The sequence below is a fragment of the Aphelocoma coerulescens genome, chromosome 5, assembly GCF_041296385.1.
Source record: "Aphelocoma coerulescens isolate FSJ_1873_10779 chromosome 5, UR_Acoe_1.0, whole genome shotgun sequence".
Taxonomy (NCBI): Eukaryota; Metazoa; Chordata; class Aves; order Passeriformes; family Corvidae; genus Aphelocoma; species Aphelocoma coerulescens.
Window position 1 is genome coordinate 13,242,935 of NC_091019.1, and position 21,820 is coordinate 13,264,754.

Sequence of the window (21,820 nt, forward strand, 5' to 3'; positions counted from 1 at the left end):
AACTTTCAATTTTTGTCTTCTTAGTAAATGTTTCTGCATGGCTGATGCAGTGTTGCATCTTGGTGAGCTGCTTCTGCTGTTGCTTGTTGGTGTTTCACCATGCCATGCAAACAAGGATGTTTTCATTTAGAGGTTCACTCATCTGATACAGGATTTATAGCAATGTCCTGCATGGAAGCAGCCTTGCAAGACAGGAACTGTCAAACTGCAATTTTTGAGGATGCTGATAAGGTGTTTCATGAATTACAATAGATTTTAAAAGTGTGATCTTCCTCTGTGCATCTTGCTGTGTGGCAAAGTTGAGGTAAAGTTTTCACACTTCTGAACACTGTATCATGGCTCTACCACCCAGTGCAAGTCTGGGATTTTTACCTGTCACACAGAATAGCCTCTTGGCAAGAGGGTGGAGAGGGTATGGATTGCCTAACAGATGAAGGGCACTTGTAGAGGAAAAGGATGAAAGGATCCTCCTTCCATAGAAGCTGAAAGCTGAAGCTGGAAGCTGCCTGTAGGAAATACAGAGTTTTTGAGTGCTGGGAGAGAGAGCCAGAGTCTGAGGCCATTAGGCCTCATCAGAGAGCTGAGGTTTGTTTTGTCTTTCATGATAGTCTGCTTAGATGCACATCATGAGTCCACCTTGCAGGGTGAGGCAAGGCAGAGCTGCAGCATCACCTCTGTAATCATGGTCTGCTGCTTCCTCTCTGGCCTGGGAAATCAAAGGTTTGGGCACTGGAGAATTCGGAGCAGCATGTGATCAAAGCCCTTCTGCCTACATCCTGGCATCATTTCCAGCTCATTCTTCTTTTTGTGAGCAGCCTGTCCCACCTGAGCACGTATCATTTAGTGCAGTTATGGATGCCTTCTGCATGTCTTTAGCTGACATACGGGTATTTTTGCAGACAGGGTGTTTTTGCTGACTTACTGTATCCACCTTCTTGTTACTGGCACTTAATGAAATCAGCAGATAAGGTTACACTGCAGGCTTTGTAAAGCAGTTCTGTTTCCATGGAAGGGATTTTCACAATGGTAAAGCTTTGATATGAAACACTGCTGCTTTTGTGAATAGACCTGCAGTCAAATAAGGGGTAGAACCAAAATGAAACTTAGGGACTTGTAGGAAAAAACAGCATGTCTGAATCTGTCTGGGCTACTGTTTTTGCAACCTTTTTCTTGTTCCATTCTCTTAATTGAAGAGAAAAATAGTTATCATGAACCTGTTTATGATGACTTTTCTTAGGAAGAAGTGTTGAAATCTGAATGGAGCTGAAAGAATGAGCCTCTCTTAATGAAATTCAAAGGCTTTTATGGAGGTTAAATACAAGTTTTTAATTAAATGATTGTGTTAATTGGTAATAAATTAAATACTTGCTTTCTTCAGAGGTTATAGAACAAAGCAGCAATCAGACAACAAAATGTCTGTCCCTTATTATCTCAGTGGTATTTTTTGATTTGGTTTCTCTGACTTATTTTATACAATGAGTAATAGAAAAAAGAGAGTGAATTTCTGTCTTGGAGGCTGGTCAGTGAGATCACATGAAGAAATAGTTTTCTACTAAGATTAATTGTGTGACTAGGAAATGTAAGTATGAGCTAAGGAGATGATTTTGGAAAACAAGCTGGGGCGTTTTTGGCTCAGGTAAGCGGTGTGTGACCAATTCCAGGCTGATGCCATGACCAGCCAGGCTTCTGGAAGGAGACTTCTTTGGCCTAAGTGTGCAGCCAGCTGACATCTGTGTAATAAATCTCTGGTACTAATTGATTTACCTGCAAGGATGTCAGTGTGCCAAGAGTTAATACCAGGCTCATGTCTGAGTACAGAGCTTTGCATGGTGTGTAAAGTTAATGTAGGGAAAACTCCATGATAACATTTGCAGTAATGTGCTGCAGATAGCAGGTTTTCCTCCCACAGGAGAAATGGAACTAATCTCTCCTTTTTGGTAATAACTGAGCAGATGAATGTGCCTACCTTTGTATTGCTTCAGGCAGTGCTGCTCATGGGTCACCTTTGAGCCTTTGCTCCCAAGGACCAGTCTTCGATTGCAGAAGTGTTAAGGAGGCCTGGCTGGGAGACCTCAGGCCATGACCTGTTTACAGAGGTCAAGGCATCAATGCTCTTGATGACTAGTCAAAAGGCAGCTGATGGTCTTGTAATCATTATCGTTGTTTCTTGTGAGAGACTGGCTGAAGAAAGTTGCTTCCCTCAAGTGTTTTCAGCCAAATAAAGGAAAGAAAGACTGTCATCAGAGATGCATGGTCAATTCCATTGACTGGTATTGTAGTTGAAAGTTCCTGCTAATGTTTTGTTTTGTTTTTTTTCCTGTGGAGCAATGTATTGAAATAACATGTTTGCTTAGCATACAAAAAATTACTGCATTTGGTAAGTGGTTTAGTAGTGCCTGTAAATTAAATTCACAGATATCCTTTGCTAGAAAATCTTAAACTGAGATACAACCTGGATTACTGAGCACTTTTTCAATCAGAAAACAGCAAGAGATTCATAGATCACTTTAGGAAATACTCTTGCCCACAAAATCATTAGATAAAATTCAATATATGCCTGTGTGAGAGTGAGTTGGTAAAGACAGTTGTTTCTGGGATGGCTCTTCATCCATGAAAAGACAGAGACATCTGTGACTTCCCATGCTGCTGTGGTTTTTGAACTGGTATTCAAATGCTATTCTGTCTTTTTCAAGTTAGGACCCTCTAAAATGATCTGAGTTTATCAAACTTTAATCATTTCCAAGCTCTTCTCTCTGACATTACCCTGTGGTAGCAGGGCCTGTCAGAAGAGTTTCCTCCTTTGACTGAGGGGTTTAGTTTGTCTTTCATCTTTGAAGAGTGAGAGCTGATTCCCAAATTCAGGCTGGGAGACAGTACTTTGACAGGTAAAGAAACATTTCATATTTGCAGAGGTGGGAACATAGTGTAGGGAAGCAAGCACCATTAGTTTCCTGTCAGTATTGCCAGGGAGAAGAAGGAGAACATCTTGAACAAATCAAACAACTTAATCTTCTCAATTCATGTTTTTGCATTTTGGGTCCTTTTTAGTAGGAGATCAAAGGATGCTTCTTGGATTCTTTGGGAGTCAGGATTCTGATGGCATATTCTGCTAGTACATAAACTGTTGTCTTTAGGTGTTTCCATGAGGCTTAAACCAGCTCTCAGGCCTTTAGGTGATGCTGGGTGCTGAGGAGGACTTTGGGGACAATTGAAGTTTCTGCCTATTAGACACATTGGCAGTTTTTCAAAAGATTCACTTATAAAAATTAAAGTCTCTGTGTTTGTAAGTACAGTTCTTCAGAACGGAGAGTTCTTTATTTGATTGGGTTACTGTTAATGGCTATGGTGACTGTTAATAAATAATTAGAACTTCCAGAGAAAGAAGGTATTTTTTCTTTGTGAGGCTCTAGTTTATGTTGACAAATCAGAGTCAAGTAAGGCATTTGATCTTGCTTTACTGGTGTTCTGTGGATTGTAAAGTGTTAACAGAAACAAGGGGTTCTCTGGGTTAGATTATGTGGTCAGCTGTGATGTGTCTGTCACAGAGAGCTCACAAGTCACCTTGAACAGACTTTCTGAGCAACTAAACATTAAGAGGGAATACTGTACTGGAACTCTTCTTAAATTGAATTGTAGGTATATCTTTCCACCTCCTCTCTGCTTGGCATAGCAGCCAGAAGTGTGGCCTTGTGAAATGAAAACCTTTTCTAATGACACAAATACTAGAAAGTGATGATCCCAGTAACATCATCGAATACACCTAAATATGGAGTAAAAATTCAAATAGCCTCATTGGTAAACTGGACCGTAAAGTTATTGCATGTCTGAAACTGGTTTGCTATTTAAATGTGGTTGCCAAGCCCAGTGAATTTTCTCTGTTGAATATGTAGTTTTAAAGAACTTATTTTCCACACAGATTTTGGCGGCTGTTTTGTGCATTATGTACAGATGCTGTGTTTTCCCCTTCAACACTTCAGTCTCTTCCTAGCAACGTAATCCAGGCTGAAATTAAATAGTTCATCTTAGTATATAAAAGCAAAATAACATTCTTTTCTGATAAGGCTCCTTCTGAAATTTAATTAATTTAGATTTATCAGTCCTGGCCTGTAGTCAGATTGTGATAAAATATAATTGTTTCTACCTAACTTTATTTTAATGCTAAATTTTGAGCCTTAGGTGCTAATAGTTACACTGACACAAGAATATGTGGGTGCATGTCATGGGAAGACTTAGAGGCAGCAAGTGGAGCTAAAGTTACCCTTTGTAAAATGACAGATCCTTGGAACTCATGGAATGAAAGTCTGAAATTGTTGCCTTTTGTCTTTGTCTCTCGTAGAAGCTCCACCAAAATTGGAAGACAACCCTGCCGAGGCATTCACCGACTCCTCCCTCTTTGCTCACTGGGGCCAGGACCTGAGCCCTGAGAACAGACGGATCGCCCTGAAACAATTCCAGTACTACGGCTACAACGCCTACCTGAGCGACCGCCTGCCGCTGGACAGGCCCCTGCCGGACCTGCGGCCCAGCGGGTGAGTCCTATGGGGCCCCCATCCCAGTGCGGGCCCCCCATCCCAGTGCGGGGCGCCCCCCATCCCAGTGCGGGGCCCCCCATCCCAGTGCGGGGCCCCCCATCCCAGTGCGGGGCGCCCCCCATCCCAGTGCGGGGCCCCCCATCCCAGTGCGGGGCCCCCCATCCCAGTGCGGGGCCCCCCATCCCAGTGCGGGGCCCCCCCCATCCCAGTGCGGGGCCCCCCCCATCCCAGTGCGGGCCCCCCCCCCCCATCCCAGTGCGGGGCCCCCCCCCATCCCAGTGCGGGGCGCCCCCCATCCCAGTGCGGGGCGCCCCCCATCCCAGTGCGGGGCCCCCCATCCCAGTGCGGGGCCCCCCATCCCAGTGCGGGGGCCTCCCCCATCCCAGTGCGGGGGCCTCCCCCATCCCAGTGCGGGGGCCTCCCCCATCCCAGTGCAGGGCCCCCCAGTCCCAGTGCGGGGCCCCCCCAATCCCAGTGCTGGGCCCCCCCATCCCAGTGCGGGGCCCCCCCCATCCCAGTGTAGGGCCCCAGCTGTGCAGCCTTCCCGCTCTTCATCACCTGGAAGTGCTGTGTTGGATGTGGGTTACACAGGATGGCCAGAATGAGTAATTTCTATCAAGTGTATGGAGGCTGTAAGTTTCAATTGTCTTCTGAAAAACTGCTGTGCCCTAAGTCAGTCCTGTTAGAAGTCCCAGTAAGTATTCATTAAAATTTCTTCAGGATCCATTGGAAGATTAAGCTCACCTACAATTTACATTAGATTGCAGGTGTGCTTTTTCTGCTAAAAGAACCTTTTAATGCTAATTTTCAGTTTTATCAGATAATCAGGCTAAAGAAGAGCTGCTTTCTTTGCAAGCCCAGAACTGCCTGATTAAGGTCAGTCAGCAGTGAAACTTGGGAGCTTCAGTGGTGAAATGCACCTTTGAGCCAAGCAGCTGAAAGCCCGGGGAGCCTCCTGCCCCGGGCAGTTCTGTGCTCGGAATCATGCGTGTCAGGGAGGGTGAACACATCCAGTGTTATTCCACAAGGGCCTGGGGAGGTGGATGGGACCAAGGGAGGGAACAACCTTCCCTTCGGTGCATTTGAGGCCTGTGTGGGTAGGACTCTTCAGAGACACTTAATGCTCAGCTTTTTTTTGATACATCTGATCCTTTGAACAAACAGCAGCTCTGGAGATGGAGAAATGGGTGGAGGGAAAACTGCTTTTTTTGCAGCTCATTAAAAAAGGAAATCATAAAAATAAACATGCTGGGCACTTACTGAATCAAATGGGATCTTATTCACTTATTCTAACCAAATATTTTAATAACTAAAGCAGTAAGCAGTGCATTTTGCTGCACATTAAGTTGATGATAGCAAAAATATATGAACACCATCTCAGGCAGCACTTAAGCAGTATCTATGCTATATATTATTATGTATTGCATTTTAGAAATATTTTTGTTGCATATTTGCTGAAATACTGACTTTAAGGAAATCGAAGTCCACCCAACTGTATTTGTGTTTTGGTTAAATCAGTTTAGCAGTGCCTGTAGGGACAGTCTCTTTTTTGTTTTTTAATTGTAAACTAATCCAGAGGAAAAAGAAATCTTTTTAACTAGACATCAGTGATAGAAATGTTTCTGTTCTTATAGCTCTTTTGAAATTACTCTTATGAATGATTTAAATATAAATTTTTTATAACTATGTGTTTTAAAAATTAAAAAGATGGAGAAAATGAATGTTACTGTAGCTGAAAATAATATAAGGTTCGGATTTTAAAAGAAACTCCAGTTAGAAATGAATCATGATCCTAATTCCTGTGAAAGTTTTCATCTTTTGCTGACTGTCTGCCAGAAACATGATAGACATCACAGTATGTTTAGGGACACATACATGCAAAAATAATGGCTTAGTAATGGTAGCTCAGGCAGGTTCCCCACCCATTGTGGCTAGGGAGCAAGCAGGGACTCTGACACTGGGCTGTAGTGAGTTCTGATCCTGAGGGAAATGAAGTGTGTTGTCAGGCAGCATGCAAAGTGTTTGCTGTATCTACAGCACCCTGTGGAGTGCAGAGCTACAGGTGTTCTGAAAGTCATGTTGTTGAAAAAAAGAGCTCCTGCTCCTGACAGGCAAATTCTCATTTGTGTGAGAACACATGCATGAATGTTTTGGAGAAAAAAAAAAAATCTACCTTGTGAGAGTATGGTTCTAATGTATGTTTGGGATTTCTAGCACCTGGTTTTTAAGCCAAGTGTGTAAGTCACTTGGCGAGTCTGTATAGCTGTATTTAAATTATCCTTGGGCAGGTACTGGGCTCAAGCAGCACAGCATGAAAGCCAAGGACAGCTTGGTGTGTAGAGAGTGTGCAGCAAGCGGCATGGAGACCAAGTTAGTCAGCTTTGCTGGACCTTGGTCAGTTGTGGTATTTCTGTTCTGACTAGAAATGCACAAAAGCAAGCTCATTAGCCAGGATTTAGCAGTGAATTCTGCAAGAGTCAGCATGACAGTGAAATCCCAGCAAAGGCTTGTGACAGGTAGATAAAGGAGTGGAGCTCACATAGTTCTGTCTGGGATCGGTGGTGGTCTGTCATCTGTATTCAGAACCTATGGTATGAAATACAGGAATTTGGGAAGACAACAGCATTTGTAAATGAAATCTAAGGTAATTCATACACTGCTAGCCCCAGTTGAGACCAGGAGAATTAAGTGACCTGCCAAAAGTGTGATATTAGTAGCCCCTTCTATATCATACTGGTGTGACTCAGCTTTGACCTTTCTGCCTGCAGTGCTCTGAGAATTTGCATCTACAGATCTTAGCAGGGGAGCTCAGCATGTCTTTGCAAGGTTCTGCAGTGAGAAAGGCCATTCCACATGTGTAGTAACACCAAATTATAACATGCAGCGTTTTCTAGGGTTGATATTGTCAACATTAAATGCCATGACAAAAGCAGAGGACGACTGAAGATTGCTGAGCCACAACACATACGGAGAAGAGGGTGAAAAAACTAGCCTTGCCCAGTCCTCCAGTGTGGGTGTCATGAAGAGGCAGTAGACCACATTTAGTAGTTAGGGCAGTGAACTCTGCCCAAGCCTCTGAACTCTGGCCTCTCTAGAAAAAGGTCATCATCAGTCAGATGGAAACATCCAGCAGAGTAGAGTTGGGTTAGGCTGTGGCAGTTGTCAGACCTTTCAGAGGGACCGTCTCATGCTTTAGGTACTGCAGAGTGGTTTCTGACCCTCTCTACAGCTGTGAGCCTCATGTCCCGTTCTGAATTTGGTTCCTTTTCGCTGTATTTGTGCTAGTACAGGGTGTCCCCAGCACAGTCCAAAATAATCTCTTAGAAGTAAATAAGAGATTAACTGCCCTGGACACTTCAGCACCCGGAAGTGGGTGCAGTTTTTGCAATACTCAGTATGACAGTGCAGGCTTTATTGCGGAACATTGCTTACACCATCTCTGCCAGGGCCTCCTTTTGTGCTGCTGAATTTGGGTGCTCTGCTGTTCACCACCCTTCTGTGCATCTGTTAGCCCATAACCTATCTGCATCACAGACCCATAAATAGCTTCTGGCTCTAATGAACTTGGAAGCACTGAGGAAGGCAATGTTGCCGTTGCTGCATGCAGGAACAGAGGATAATAGTTCTGTGTTAGTTGTAATTCTGTTGCGCTCATTACTTTTAGTAGGGCAGGCAGTACCCACAAAGCTTGTTATGAGTGAAATGTGAATGAAACACACTCGTGCAGAAGTTCATTATAACAGGTTGTTTAGGGGTCCTGAGGTGTCTACCAAACTCCTTTCGAGTGGATGCACTTAAGATTCTATTTTGTTGGCTTGTAAATTTTTGTTGCCTGATCCGTTGTGCTGAAATACACATGGGAGAGGGAGGTAACATTCCTCTTTGCTTATGTGATGAGAGAGGGAGGCGTAGTGGGAAAGGTTTGCAGCAGGACCGAGCAGAGGAACTGTTTCAAAGAGTTTTGCTCCTGCATGGACTGTTACAAAGGAGCCTGGCCAGTAAATGCAATACAACCTTTTCAGTCAGTATAACTGAGTAGAAGAAAGCAAAGAAGCAAAAGAAAGAAACAAAGGTAGGAAGGGTGGAAGGGAAAAGAAGCATTTAAAGCTCAGATGTTTAAATTCTTCGGAGGTTGTCAAATAGCATGGTACTTCATGTGGCTTGCAGCAGGTTTGCCCTTTTCCTGGCTGAGCCAGTGCTGTTTGGCATCTAGGCAAGTGCAGAGAGGTCCTGTTTGCTGTGCAGAGAAGGGATTTGGCTATTTTGTAAGCACTTCTTTCAAACAATTCACTTCTCCCAAACTGATTACTTAGAGGCTCAGTTTGGCAAGGGACAATGGTAGAAGCCTTGAGGACAGAAAACCTAGGTTTGTGATAAAGTGGGCACAAACAGAGCAGGCAAGAGGTCCCCTGAATGCAGATGGGACTACAAGGAAGAAAAGTCAAGCACTGGCTGGTTGAGGAGAGTGATGTGGTTTAGGACAAAAGTTGTTTATTTGTGTCCACCTGTCCAAAATGTCCCTCAGCGTTACGGTGCTAAACACAATCCTGGGTGTCGCATGCATCAGACTTGTATAAAGTTTTTTCTTTATTAAAACTGATGTAAGAAAAACATATGATTTCAAATAGTGAGGTTCAGGCTGGGCATTTGTATGTTACCTCTGCTCCTCCCCAAAAGCCAGCTCCTACAGACTTGCATTCTATAAACCTTTGCTTCCGCATGTCCCTATGAAAGAGTTCTGTTCTGCTGGATTTATTTTAGTGATGGATATGGCTCCATGTTAATTTCTGACCAAGTTCTTTTGTTGCTACTGGTAAAAGAGAGCATTAATATTGCTTGTTGTATTTGATGTTTCAAAGGAGTCATTTAAAAAGAGCACAAAAGCCTGTAATGTATTGTTTTGGACAGAAGTCCTAAAATTACCAAAGTATTCAGCATTCTTGTTAAATACCTAATGTTTAATTCTGTCATATTTAATGCTCTCTTTAACTTAGCTCTCTACCTCTGATTTTTCTTTTTCTCATCTCACCTTTGCCTTCGGAGTGGCTCCCAGCAGCAGTGTGTGCTGCCTGAGCAGCCACCCTCCGGGATTCTGAGCTGAGCTTCAGTTTTCCTGTCAGGATGTAGCTCCTCAAATGGCTGCTCTAGAAGTGTTTAATATCTCTGGCAGTGATATCAAATCTGCTGCTGTAATAACCGAAGTTAATAATGATGTACATTTATACAGGGGAAAAAACCCACCTTTTTATGCCAGCCTTGTTAGCATAGCTCAGCACTTAGAATACAGATAATAGCAAAAGGAGAAATGATCACATAATGAAATTATAAACATAAATGCATAAATAGTCGTGCTGAAGTTCTTACAGTACTCTGTTCTTTTAGCCAGAGTTTTAGTGCTCTTTATTTCATTTATGCCAGAATGGGATTTTTTTAACTCCTATGTATTTGAACTTCTGTTCACCATTTTGGCTATGGACAAAATGTTACAAGTTCTTGAAGAAAGTACAATTCTGTTTCTGCTTGTTCTTCTGAGACATTCTTACCCTGTTGGAACTAAAGCTTGCTCCCATGTATGTTCCTCAAACAACACTTGAACCCCAAATGTTTTAATAATATGCTTATTGCATCTTATGTTTTAAAAAAAAAGTGGAATATATGCTGTAAGTGGATTTTTTTTAACCAAAAAATGGGGTTTTTCCATTGTTGGCTGTGATACTCTTGGTGAAAGATTTTCAAAGTTTGTAGAAAATAATTTGTGTTCATAATTTATGTACATATTTGTAGAAGGTCCCAGAGATTAATACAGGAAATCATTTTTGTTTTGCTGCTTTAATGCATAGTTATGCTAAAGTAATTTTAATGACTAATGACTGGCTAAATTGAATTATCACAATGCATAGAGGAATATAGTTGTCTTGTGGACAAATATTTGACAGAGGCTTCATAATGTATGCTGCTCTCCATTTACCAGAGCTGTGCTTGAAATAGAACACCAGGAGTTTCTCTAAATTTCTGGTAACCATGACAACTGCTACTTTAGTGTTATTAGCCCAATGTAATTTAGCAGAGTGGGTTGCTCGTGGTAATTTTTTAGCTTTGTTGAAGTGATACTCGCTGTTGCAGCTCTGAATGCCGTTTGGAATGTGTATTTGAAATTCAGTGGTTACACTGAAATACGCTGTGTGCCTCGTGGATTGTCTGTTTGGGGGGAGCCTCCTGGTGTGAGGGGCAGGTCCAGGGCCCGCTCTGAGCCCAGGATGAGCCCTTGGCAGAGCCATCATTGACACTTGCACGTTGTGGTTGCCACGCAACCACTCCATTCTCTGAGCTTAATGGATCTCAGATTTCCATCCATACAATTTCCTCTCCACTTCCCCCCTTCAGCATATTTTAGACACACCCCCTCTTGCTCTGTAGCTATTTTTTGTTCATTTCTATCATTATGGAATTTTATTCCTTGTAAAACTTGGCATAGAGATGATGACAGACATACTTGTGGAAATGCCCAAGTCTTCTACATTCTGTGCAGGATCTGGGGCTGGGTTAATTCTGATTTGTTTAAATAAATTTAAAAAAAAGGGTAGGTAAATTTTATTGTCATTAGCTGATATGAAAAACAATGTAGACAGGAAAAAGCGTTTTTTAAAAACTACACACTTCGAAAAGTAAGTGAATTTGAGCTGGAAGTAAAGATAATGAATGAGTCTAAATTAAAAAAAAAAAAAAAGAAAACATGAACTCAATTTAGGAATGTACCCTCATTGAAAATTAGTCTTCTTGAAAAGACTAAAGAAATTAGACAGAACAGGAGTCTAATTCTATTCTCTTGTCATGTGTAGTTATGTTTTAAGGTATGGTAGTGCAAAAAGAGAATCAAATGACAGTCACAGCATTAAAAGTGTTGTTCTTGCCTGTACAAGTTGCCAGTAATGAAAAATTTTGTCCAGAGTGATAAAAATTGAAAATATGTAGAATGTAAAGGAATGCAGGTGGGAAAACCAATACAAATAGTTTCTTTTAAATGGGTGGAAGACTTATCAGAAGCAGAAATTTTGTTGGAGCTTTTCAGTTTATGCATGGATTTATGGCAGGGCAGCGTTATAGGTTCTTCAAGTGGTAATACTGAAGATTATTTTAGTAGGTTTATACCTGTTAACTAGTTCATAGTCTATTAGAAGCCAAATTTTCAAAACTTGGATGTGCTCACTCCATTTTCCATGAACAGGTCTGTTCTTCAAGGACCTGGATCTGTAATGGTTTTAGCATCTTTTGGAAAAATGTGTTAGTATTTAATAATTCTAATGTGATTATAAGTACAGGGGCCTCCCAGCCACTTTGAGCCTGAAATATGCACATTGGAAATCCTTTTGTCAGATGCCACTTAAACCTGGTGGCCCCTAAAACTCACATTTGCCAAAGATTCACCTCACATTTGACAGTGCTCAGCCCAAGTAAATCTATACCTGCTTCAACTACTCAGTCACCTGGGCAAGACTTTTAGAGGTTGTTTTAAGGAGGACTTTTAGAGATTGTTCACTACAGAAGGTGATCTTTCTTTAAGGGACAATTTCAGAGGTTAAAGTACTCACTCTAGGGTACAGGAGGCAGGTGTGGAAACCTTTTCTCCTTAAGACATTTTGAAACCTAATGTGTGTCTATAGAGTTGGGACTGTTTAGCCTGGAAAAGAGGAGGCTTGGAGGGGATGTCATCAAGGTAAATACCTGAAGGGAGGCTGCAAAGAGGGCAGAGCCAGGCTCTCCTCAGCGCTGCCCAATGGCAGAACCACAGGCAATGGGCACAAACTGAAGCCCAGGTTGTAGACCCTCCACCATTGGAGGCATCCCAACCCAGTCTGGATAGGGGAAATGCTGCTCCTGGGCAGCTGGCTCTAGGGGACTGCACTTGAGCAAGGGGTTGGACGGGATGACTTCCTGAGGCCCATTCCAACTTCGTCCACCCTGTGATTTTATGGCATCCCAGTAAATTGCCCTGACACTTGACTTGCAGGCTCTGTGAAGGGTCTTTTATTCCTTCAGCCAAAGCAGCACTTTTTAAAAGGAAACAGTAAATATTAGCTTGAAAAAGAAGTAAAAATATGTTTACAAGACTTTCTGTAGCATTATAACCTAGAAGGTTGGACATAGCCATAAAAAGTGAAGTTTAGGGTTTAAAATGCGTGAGCATTCATTGGAACAGGTGCTGCAGGTCCTTCCTCCAAGGGATTTATGCTAAACATGAGGTTAGAGAGACTTGGTATCACTCCAGCTTAGTTTAATTTTTCCACAGAAAGTAGAATGACCCTGAAAAGGGGGACTGAGAAGAATCACACCAAGCTGGCTGGTAGTTAGCTCTCTGGGGAGATTGGAGAAGATTGACCTCGTGCTCCCTCTGTCCTGGTTGAAGGTTTTAACTCCTGAACTACTGGCTAAAAGAGAAAAACAAGGCCGCCTTGCACTGATTGTCTTCTGAAAGAAAATGAAGCTCCCTATGCCTCTTAGTGTAGTGCTTTATCTTGCATAAAATCCACTCCTGAAAGCTTTAAAGACAACTTTTCATTCTGATGCTGAAAGCTCTCTTACCAATGAATAGAGGATTAACACACCAGTGAAAATACAAAATGTTTTTTGGAGAGAAAGTTCAGACTTGTTATGCTGCAAGAGATCAAGCCACAAGTGGGAATCAGTAAATCCAAGCACCATTTAAATTACTTTCCTCTGGTATTGATGCCATGGAACAAAAGGCTGTGGATCTCTGTGATGAGGTTTCATATTTGTTTTTAAGAGGTGTATGAACCAGGTTATTAAAAAATATATGTACACTTTTAAAGACTTGAGCTGTTAGTACTTTTTCCAGACTGTGTTTTCTGTTTTATATGACTTTATAATTCTTTTGTATGGTGACAGAGACAAAAGTACCTAAAATATTAAATAGCTTCTTTAATGTGATTTCCATCAATTTCAAACCAATAACTGAATTGATAAAATTGGTTGACCAGCTGAATTTTGAATATTACGTGTATCTCAGTGGTTTGGGTGTCTTGTGTCCTATGCATTGAGTTTTTTCAGAACCTGTAAAAATATGGAAGTAAATTCATCATCTTGATTGAACTTAATTTTGTACAACATCCAGCACATGAAGAGGAATGCTTTTGTGATAGTTCTCTGTATTTATTTGCTACACAAATTAAAATACAAAATTCAAAAAGAATTTTTCTCTTTGACCTGGAGAACAGATTTAGTTAAGGAGTCATATTCAAGCATGATGTAAAAATTCTGAATCCATCCATGCTTTCTGTATGGAGAACGTTGGCTTTCCACAGTTTTCAGGAGTTCCTGGATGTAGTGGACTCTGGCATCTGGAGAGAAGATAGCCACTCAGAATTGTCAGGAGGTGGAAAAAAGCATTAACATCAATCATTTCCGTGTTCAGAGTCTATCTGAAAATGCTGCCTGAGTCAGCCTGTGCCTAATTTCCACCTAGTAAATAGTTTCAGATCTGAGAAAAAGGTAGAATTAATTTTTCAGAAACATTGCATTAAAATACTAAAATCTCCAGAGAAAAAGTAGTTCATTCCTTTTACTCAATTAATTTGTGGCTTTATTTAAAAAGCAAATATTTTGCTGACAGTTTAAAATGGTAAAGTGGTAAAAGAGCTTTCTACTCATAGCTGAAAGATTTGAATCCTTTTTGGAATGAAGGAGGTGAGAAAAAAAAAAAACCCTAATAAAACACTAAGGAGCTTTAAAGTTGTGGGGAGCACTTCCATACTGCTGTTTCCTTAAGCAAGTTGGAATGTGGCTGAAATCTATTTTTGAAAAAGGAAAGAAAATGCACCAGGTTATGGGAGTAGTCCCCTTTCTGATTAAAGCCCTTGACTGAGCTTACAGGTAAGTTTTCCCTTGTATTTTTCTGGCTGTACCTTCTGTATCAGCTTTAGTAGCAGGATGTTCTTTGGAGCTGTATCTTTTACGCGTTCTTATGACTGAGGGTAGATATCTCTGAAACAGCTTTTGTTTGAAATGTGACTTCCAGCAGTTTACATCTTTTCTTTTCTTCCACCTTTCGCTTCAGGTGCAGAAACCTCACGTTTCCTGACAGTCTTCCCGAGGTCAGCATTGTGTTCATATTTGTTAACGAGGCGCTCTCGGTGATCCTGCGCTCCATCCACTCAGCCATCGATCGCACTCCTGCTCACCTCCTCAAGGAGATCATCCTAGTTGATGATAACAGTAACAACGGTAAAAGGTTTTGGTTCTTCCCCCTCCTTGCCCCGAGGCTGGATCATACAAGAGAAACCTTGAATTCTGTCTCTTGCTCATCCAGTTGGTGTTTCAAATGTTACTAATCTTGTTTTCTCCCTTCTTTATCCCACACTCTTGCTGGGCTGTCTTGAGCTCTGCAGAAGTGGGGCATGTTTAAAAGTTTGTACAAAAGATAGAATGTTTAAGGTGTGTGGTAGGCAGAATTTTGAATGTAACAGTAGATTAGACCGAGCAAGTTTGAGTACTTCAGAGTGTTTTCAAGCTCACATGGTTTCTGTGTTTCTCCTGTTCCCACTGTATGATTCCACACATGTACTCTGTTTTGTATAAAATGTCTTTCTGTGCTTTAGATTTCCAGTTCTCTTCTCCTCATTAACAGCATTTACCTTGTTGTTTCTCTGCTGTCTGTACTCAGATGTTGCTCTCCATGATCTGAAGGATTGCACTGCCCATCTCTGATGGTTCAGTGCTTGCCAGGGTGTTTGTCAGTGAGGCCATGTTGGGCACTATTTACAAGTCTTATTTTCTAGCAGCTTTAGTGATGAAATTTTAGTAAGCACAGAATGCTGAACTTAAAGAAAAATTCTGCTGTGCTGGGGGGGTTAATTCTGAACTGCTAAAATACAAGGAGAATTTGAATTTATTCTGTTGAAGGAAAATGCTGAACAAAGGGTTTCTCTTATCCTTGCTATCATGACTGCTGTTATCTGGCTATATCCCTGTAGCTAAATCGTCTGACTTGCTGCTGATCACAAATGTAGCTCAGATTTGTACAGAGAAGAAACTTATTGGGAAGCAAGTAAATAAGTTCCCCACCTCCAGGCTATGCATGTCATCATGTCCTCTTCTGCTGACTATGAATGAAGGAAAAAGTGCAATCCTGACTCTTTAAAGTACACACAAAACTCAACAACTTGGTGCAGGCCTATGCCTTAAGTTTTGTCATCTCCCTTATGCAACACCTGGCACTTTGATAGGAAGGAAAACAACACTGAAATCAGCTTTGACTGGTGAACCTGGGCTCTGCAATTTGTTTGTGTAAATTCCTTCCTGCACCTCTTAAATGAGGACTCAAAGAATCTGAGTGCCTGTTGGTGCTGCAGAGCCTGAGGTCTCTGGATATGGATAAACTGGCCACAAAGCAGACATAAAAGAAGAGAAATAGTCTGGTGGAAAAAAGTGGCTCCTACAGTTTGAGTCTGATGTATAATTTACAGGCAGTTATTCCAGTGGGCACATTGCAGAGCAATGTCAGAACCATCAGTGTTTCTGAGAGCCTGTCATCACTGTGATGAGCTCACTAATACTCTTTGCACAGTGCTCTACACACTTGTCAAAATTATTCTTTTTCATTATTTCATACCTGAAATAGATAAGAAATCACAGGAACTACTTTATCTTTCAGGAAAACCTGTCTAGCCACCTTTTTTGTTAGTACCAGTATTGGTACTATACTGTATAATATTTTTATGATTTGCTGTGCCTTTTATTCAGGCTTGCCTCTCTTACCCTCCAGTGCCTTAAATTCTTGGGTTCCTGGCCCCAAGCAGGGAGACAGAAATTGAGTGGAAGGTAACCTTTGGTTTGGCTGCCTTGGCTTGGTGTTACATGTCATTTTATACAAAATCACACTGTGCAGAGCTATAGTTAGTCTCACAGAAAAATTCAACTCTCTACAGGATTTTATGCTACTCCTCTAACCCTTCCTCTGGCATCTCTTCCCTGCAGTAGTAAATTAGATTTCTACAGTCCTCTTTATCCCATAATGTATGCTGAAGACCTGGTAATAGGCATATATTTGGAGCAGATGGATGTTTGGAACAGGAGCAATTGTAAAGATGATTTATGGGCTTTCCTACTATTAGTTTAAATCTTGAAATATTTATTTTAAAACTTACTTTTCCTTTTACAATATTCTGTTTTCCATTCTTTTTTCTCCCTTCCAGCATTGCTGAGATGAATCCTTTATATTTAGTGTCATTCTATGTTTTTGTTAGTAGCTCTTTAGCTTGCAAGTGTTGCTGCTTGTAAGATAAGTGGGTTACTCTGGGTTTCCCTGTAATGTTACCTGAGGGGGCAAACACTTGGTTTGTGCTTGAAGTGGGCTCCAGCCTCTGGTTCTCACAGGGATCTGTCAGAATCCTAATTATAAGTGGTATTTTTACTCTCAGGCTTTTGCCAGGGATGGCAGCTTCTCTTAACTTGATGGAAGATTCCTTTCTGTGATGCCACAGCCATGGACTTCACAGGAAGGAAAAATCACACTGTGGGAAGTGACTAAAAATAAAGAGTGAGACCAGAGATCTGGCAGAGTCCAAATGGGCACGTTTTAATGAATCCCAAATTTCTGTAGTCCTGTATTTTGGAAAAGAAAAATGGAAGAACTAGATAGGTTGGTTGTTTTTTTTTTTTAAATTCCAGAAGGCTGATTTCAGAAACCATTAATTCAAGCATAGGCCCAAAGTCTGTACATTTGTCTTGAACAATATGTGCTATAGTATTTTATTTCATGTACTTCAAGGTATGTCAAGCAAATTATCTATGACTTTCTCTAAACCTCAGTGCAGTTTTTCAAGTTCCTAGTTATGTTTCAGGAGACCTCAATTAACCTCTTTGTGAAGTTTCCCTTTTTTAAAAGAAATGTTTGGAGTTAGAAAACTGTGAAAGTGCCACTATGTGCTGTTTAAAAGCAGAAAGTAGATTTTGCAGGTCCTAAAATTTTGATCCTTTATTTAATGAAGCCATTTACATGGCTTAATGTGTGTATTTCACCATACTATCTTTTCTGGTGGAATTTTGATGACGATTTCTCTGAATTGTTTCACATATGCTGTTAGGTATGTTAGTACTAAAATTTAATTTAATTGAAGGATAAAGAAGGCACATTTCAGTGACTACTGTGTATTATATAATAAGAACAAAAATTTTATTTAAACAAGCCAAGTATCAGTGTTGTTTATTTGGGTCTCATTGGGGTCTCAGTCACATTGGTGACTAAGCAGCTGCACAGATTTCAGATGTTTTACTGTATTTTTAAGCATCAGATCAGAATCTTTCCCATTCTCCTCAGTAGGGCTGTTTGCTTTGCAGACATAATGTGCACATAAGTTTATCATTTGGCAATATAATTATTTATTTATTTTTGCCTTCAAGAGCAGCAGAATTTAATTTCTATTTTCAGAGGAGAGGCTTAAAAAAATTTAAGTGACCTCACCCATGACTGCTAGTGGTTAATTAGACCTCAAAAATGTATTTAGAAGAAGCATTGCCTGAGCTGGAGACTACTGGGATTGTGGTTTATTTGCCCCCTGCTTTGTGGCATCCTGCTTTCTGGAGATGGGGTTGTGACCTTCTGTGCCACTGGAGCTCTGGCTTGGCTTTTGAGTCCTTTTGCAGGCATTGAGCACCACGGCATTACAAAGTACCTCTTGAAGGTATTTTCAGATGATTTGAAATTTCTCTAAAAAATTGAGCCATGATGAGTTCGGCTTCATGGGGAAGCAGTGGGCATTTGTGTGTCCAGAATATGCCTTGCAAAATTTAATACTATAGCAGTAATTATCATTCTCTAGGACTTTTTTTTTCACATAGCAGTTAATAATATTGCAGTAGAGGCTCAGATTTTACAAGGTTTTTTCCTTTTCCTTGAAGCATTACTTATGAATGAAATATTCCTACATGTTCAGTGTAATGATTCTCATTTTGTCCTGAGATTTCCATGAATACAGCTACTGAACTGCAGTAATAATGCTGGATACCACAGGATGTGAATTTTATGCCTTGCAGTGTTGAGAATTAACACAGACTGGTAGAAAGTGGGTCAGGGTGCAACTGTATCTATCACCTGTGAGAGGTTGTCCTCAGAACACTGAAAAGAAACTTTTCAAAAAGCATCCAGAGTTTTTCATTAAAAAGTTGTATTTCTTTGGTAATTCTTAAAAGATAGTTGGGAATAGAAGATGGTCTGAATTTTACTTTTTTTTCTTTACAAAAGCAGTGATGAATAAACCTCAAGACTGCTGTTGAAATGCATGCTAGATTTCATAGCACAGCATAATTTGAAGATGGCTTACTTGTAGATCATACAACTATGAAAAACCTATTGATAGCAATCTCCTAGGGAAAACCTTAAGTCTTGGTTTCTTTCTGTTTTGCTTCTTGTTCTTCTCTTACCTGAATGTCAGGAAAGTTCCAAGACAAACAGAAGCATCTGAAAACAAGGAAATAGGCAAACTATATCCAAACCTGCATTCACTTTTGGGCCATGGTTTATGCATCAGGAAGGCTTTGCTTTATCTGCCTAGATTGATTCTCTGCATTAGTTGAAGGTCTTGATGCTGAAATCATTATTGCACAGTCTTTATACAAGCAAGCTCTCAGAGGGGTTGACAGGGACTGACATGAAAAGAGGGCTGTGCAGTGCTGGTTAGGAATCAGATGCTAAAAGGCATATATTTATCTATAGACCAGGAAATCTGTTCCCAGTGTGGATTTGAGAACAGTGTTGGCTGTTGTTACAAACTCTGCATTTTACTTTAGTAACGTTTAGCACTGCAACTGGAATTAATGAAGGCAATTCTTTGAGCATATGTTTGCTGCTATGTGTTGTGTGCTGCTGCTGGGACTGCAGTGAGGTGTGCCAGCTACTGTGGATGCATCTGAAAAGATGTAAGAAGGAAATAACCAGAGGCAAGCCCTTGCCCTCTGGCCATCTGTTCCAGCCATCAGCAGAAGTTAGAGCATAATGTTCTTATTCAGGGGTGTGAGAGTGGCCTGGCCATGCAGTTCAGAGCTCTGCTAGAAAAACATATATGAGCCACTAATGTAAATAGACTGTGAGATTTTTGTGAGCCCACTGAGTCCTGAGGATAGTGTCCTAGACTGGCTGCAGACTGGTCTCTCCTCTTACTGGTCAGTCCTCATGACAATGGATTTGATTCCTGCTTTAAAGGGGAGAGGTTGTGGAGTAGGATATCAAAATGAAGTGAGCTGCAGAGAAGAGAAGGACAGTGCTGATGAATAAGGCCCTTTTTTTCATCCAGGGGTGGTCTAGTTCCTTGGTCTTTATTCTCTCAGTCCTCTTTCCTTGAACGACCCCTACCCTGGCAGTCTGCCCTTTTTGAATGCTCGCTTCCTCGCCCCCCCCATTCCATACAACTCATCCTACTTTGTGGGCTTGTGGCCTTCAGCTGGGGTCTCCATTTGGCATGTTCTCACATTCCAGGGTTGCCTGTGCTTCTTATCATCTCCTTCATCCCAGTATTTGCCACACTTTCTCACAAACTGTGTTTTTCCATTTTCCCCATCTCACCATTCAGCTTTCCCTTGCTTTTAGCCACAGTAATTAAACTCCTGCCTGAATCATCCCTCCCTGCCTTCCTCCACCCCCAGTAATAGTCTGTTCCTTCCCTTTTTTGGCATATTTTTATAATTTCCCATTTTCTTCCTTCTTCTGTCCAATACCTCCTTTTCATGCATGTTTTTCCATTCCCTTTTGCTTTCATTTAAGAATAATTATGTAGGATACTTTTCATTCAGCTTTTCTAACTCCCCCTGCTTGAACTCCCTACTCCATCAGGCTCAATGACTCACATTCAATCACACGAGGGGGCAGGGATAGCATCCCTTGCTGGAGACAAGGCTCTGGTTTTTGTGGCCTTAGAATTAGAGTTGTATGAAAGCTGTTTGATAACCAGCATGGAGTTTTTATATTGGGAACTATCACACTCTCCATTCTTCATAACTCCAGTGGAAGGTCCTTAGCCTTCCTTTTCTTGACAGGAGAGTTCCAGTGCTGTTGGACCATTTGATTGTGTGGAAGCTCTGTGTGCTCAGGAGTTGGCAGTGACAAAGTGGCCTTTCAGCACAACAGTTATTTTAATCATCTGCAATACACTGTAGATCACTCTGTTGGTATGGCTGCAAAAGCAACATTTCGATGCGTGTGCCAGCTGATAGCAGAACCTCTGTCCACATCAGGGGGCGGCTGTGCAGGGCAGAGCTTTTATTGCAGTCTCCTGACATCAGACTTTATGACTCAAGCATTCAGACAATGCTATGAACTGAATCTCCCCTAGCCAGCAGTGGCCAAAAGTTAATGTATGGTCATCTTATCTTTTATTCCATCCATGAGGTAATTTAGCTCGTTCAGCCCTGATCCACTTGCAGTGTTGCAGTCTGATAAATACCTTTTCCTGTGTCAGATTCAGCACACCAAGTCTAAGAGGACTGGCCTTGTTTCATGGTGGCTCTGTTTTGAATCCCAGTGTGCCAGTTCATACTGTGCTTCTATTCCACATCTGCAGTGTCCCATGAATGACAAGTAGTGCAATGCACAGTCAGGGTGTTCTTGTCCTTCATCCCCACGCCTGTCCTGCCACCCTCTCACGACACAGTGCTTAGTGTGAGCACACTCATATGTGCTCTAGTGTCACTGGTCATAGCAAAGCCTACAATATAAGAATAAATTACAGTTCCAGTTTCTAGGTGGTGATAAATAGCTGCACACTGGCACTTTGGGGTATTTTGGAAGAATGATTTGGGTCAGCTTACAGAAAACAACATCACCTGTGTCAGGTGTGATTCAGAAGCCATATGTGACCACACTGAAAGGCTGCAGTCACATTCCCTGAGAACAGGCTTGGTTTGAGCTCTTCTGGTAGTAATGAGGAATTCACCCTGTGTGCTTTGGAGGTGCTCTGGGCTGGTGGCGTCCTGACTCTGAGGATGCCAGCACATAAATGCTGCCTTGGCCCACTTCTCGGTACCATCACTGTGATTTTAGCCTTAAAATGAATCTCTAGAGATCTCTAAAACTTTGCTTGATTTAAAAAACCTTTTTTTTTTTTCTCCCCCCACTTTTTCCCTTCTCTCACGTTTGTCAGATTATTTTGCCTTCAAAAATGCTTGAATGGTTTTTGTTGATAATGTTCTCAAGCACATGTCACTAAATTCAAGTAGCAGGCACATGTATAGATTTGGTGCAGTGACAAACATTCATGTAGAGCTCATGAGAAAAGTACCAA

The 21,820-nt window shown here is 41.4% G+C and overlaps 1 protein-coding gene across 11 annotated transcripts in view; it reads left to right on the forward strand.

Moving 5' to 3' along the window:
* GALNT18 (polypeptide N-acetylgalactosaminyltransferase 18) overlaps positions 1–21,820 on the forward strand; it is a 235,843-nt gene that overhangs the window by 115,167 nt on the left and 98,856 nt on the right. For all 11 annotated transcript variants that reach the window (XM_069016617.1, XM_069016614.1, XM_069016616.1 and 8 more), the window contains 2 exons: positions 4,337–4,529; positions 14,605–14,771. In XM_069016617.1, coding sequence (XP_068872718.1) covers positions 4,337–4,529; positions 14,605–14,771 — 360 coding nt within the window. The remainder of the gene's footprint in view (positions 1–4,336; positions 4,530–14,604; positions 14,772–21,820) is intronic.